The sequence below is a fragment of the Solanum tuberosum genome, unplaced genomic scaffold, assembly GCF_000226075.1.
Source record: "Solanum tuberosum cultivar DM 1-3 516 R44 unplaced genomic scaffold, SolTub_3.0 scf00120, whole genome shotgun sequence".
Taxonomy (NCBI): Eukaryota; Viridiplantae; Streptophyta; class Magnoliopsida; order Solanales; family Solanaceae; genus Solanum; species Solanum tuberosum.
Window position 1 is genome coordinate 983,613 of NW_006239047.1, and position 2,404 is coordinate 986,016.

The 2,404-nt window shown below is 36.5% G+C and overlaps 1 protein-coding gene across 1 annotated transcript; it reads right to left on the minus strand.

Annotated features, from left to right (window-relative positions):
• Positions 1 to 285: 285 nt before the first annotated feature.
• LOC107061198 (pentatricopeptide repeat-containing protein At1g50270) lies at positions 286 to 2,404 on the minus strand. The gene has a single exon (XM_015310032.1). It carries the CDS (start codon positions 2,346 to 2,348, stop codon positions 555 to 557), a length of 1,794 nt encoding a protein of 597 aa, XP_015165518.1. The 5' UTR covers positions 2,349 to 2,404; the 3' UTR covers positions 286 to 554.

Here is a 2,404-nt window from a genome sequence, read left to right on the forward strand (position 1 = left end):
TAAATTGTTCAAGATACAAATAATTAGAAACCCACATATATATTAACAAAAAATACATTCAATTAAGGTCACAAACGTCATGTGATGATATATTTGCCTTTTCAATTAGTAAATATTACACAAATCATATTTCAAATATTGTATTGAATTTATGTAGCAACAAACAACTCTTTTTAAATAATAAAGTTTGTAAGCTAATTTATTTAAATAAATTTACTAGTACAAATATAAAACATAAAATTAAAAAAATTAATAAAATAATTTGAGGAATATTTATGTCTTTACATAGAATAATCTCATGGTATTAAATCATATGTATTACTAATATCACCGAGGGTATTAGTAATACATAATATAATACCATATATGGTATATCCAAAATTCCTACCAAACATAGTACTACGATACATAATCCATGGACTAATTCTTCTAACACTTCCAACCAAACGACCCCTTAATCTCAACTTAAACCAATATTTACTACAACAAGGATAATGTCGGATTATTAATTAAGGCTTTATTGGAAGTTCATCATACCTAAACTCCGGTTACTTTCAGCTTCTTTCAAGAAGTAATGAATCAGCACATGGAGAAATGGCAATGTGTTGTAGATGACTGACTAGGTTATCTAAAGTGGTGTAAATATATTCAGACTTAGCATGTGAACCATCAAAGGCAATAAACTCATGCACTTCCCCGTTCAATTCGATCCAACTACACCCCCGGGTCTTTTCCACACCCATCTCTTTCATCATTTTCCTAACATGAGCTACCCCTTCCCAATTTTTACAAGTAGAATACAAATTCGCCAAGAGTGTATATCTGCCACTGTGATAAGGCTGTATGTCGATTAGATATCTTCCTATCCATTCACCTAATTCATACGCCTTGTGAATCATGCAAGAACCAAAGAGAGCACCCCATATGCTAGGAGTAGGTTTCATTGGCATATCTTGAATCAATTTACAAGCTTCTTCCAGATATCCTGCCCGACCCAAAAGATTGACCATACAGCCATAATGATCTAAATTAGGTTTTACACCGTAAACTTGGTCCATTAATGAGAACAACTGGCGTCCTTCATCCACGAGTCCTCCATGAGAACACGCACTGAGAATACCAATGAAGGTTACTTCATTGGGCCTTAAACCATTTCTCAACATTTCTAAGAAGAAGGTCATGGACTTTGCAGCATCACCATGTGTTGCCAAGCCATTTATCATAGCAGTCCATAGATAAACATCTTTATTTGGAAGCTTATCGAAAACCAACAATGCCTCTTCAATGCACCCACACTTTGCATACATATCTATCAAAGCAGTGGCAAGTGCTGTATTAAATTTTACGTTGTGAGCTTTTATATAATTAGCAATCCATCTGCCCTGCTCCAATGCCCCAAGCTTAGTAGATGCACTGAGAACGCTTGTCAATGTTACTTGATTGGGCACAACCTTTCTGGACAGCATCTCTTCGAAAACAGAGAGTGCTTCCCTAAATCTATTGCAGTGTACAGAACCAGCAATCATAGCAGTCCAAGAAATAAGATTCTTGTAAGGCATGTCTTCAAAAACTTTCAAGGCATCATCCCAATATCCACATTTAGCATACATATCAACAAGAGCACTACCAATGTAAACATCCCTAGAAACCCTCCCTGGCTCGACATAGAAAGCATGAAGACACTTCCCAAACCAAACACATCTTAACGTTCCAGCAGGAGAAAGAGCTGCTACAACAGCCACTTCATCCACCTTAACTTGTGCTTGTTTCATCTCCAGGAAAAGTTCTAAAGCTCTAACTGGCAGAGCATTCCGGGCATACCCATCAATCAAAGCAGTATAAGAAAGCACATCCTTATGCGTAATATCATCAAACACTTGGCGTGCAAGGTCAACGTACCCACTGCTAGCAAAACTAGAAACCAAAGAATTCTGCACAAATTGGTCAGAAATGTATCCGAACTTAAATATTTGTGGGAAAATGAGATGTGGGTTTTCATTGTTGGCTCTAAGAAGCAAAGGAAAAGTATGTTTATTAGGAAAAACATCATGTTGGCGCATTTGAATGTAGAAACTAATGGAGTTTTGAGGGTGTGAAGTATTAGAAAATCCTTTGAACATGATGTTCCATATATGTATAGTGGGTTTTGTGATGTGATTGAAGAGAGAAGAAGCATAAGAAGATGGGAATGAAGGAAGAAGTAAGCAAAGGCGGAGTAGTTTGCTGAAAAAACAAGTGTGATGTGAGAGGCCACAAGTGACGATGACACAGTTCATCTGTTTCAGATGGTACAATTTCCATCCTTTCAACAACAACAACGACTTTAACTGTTCATTCAAACCTGCCATTTTTCTCCTTAAAGAAATTTCTTCGAGCTGTTCAGAGGAGCTAAGTCTATAATCTC

Excerpts from the sequence above, each read along its gene's own strand:
- LOC107061198 (XM_015310032.1), bottom strand. The coding sequence starts at position 2,348 with ATGGCAGGTTTGAATGAACAGTTAAAGTCGTTGTTGTTGTTGAAAGGA.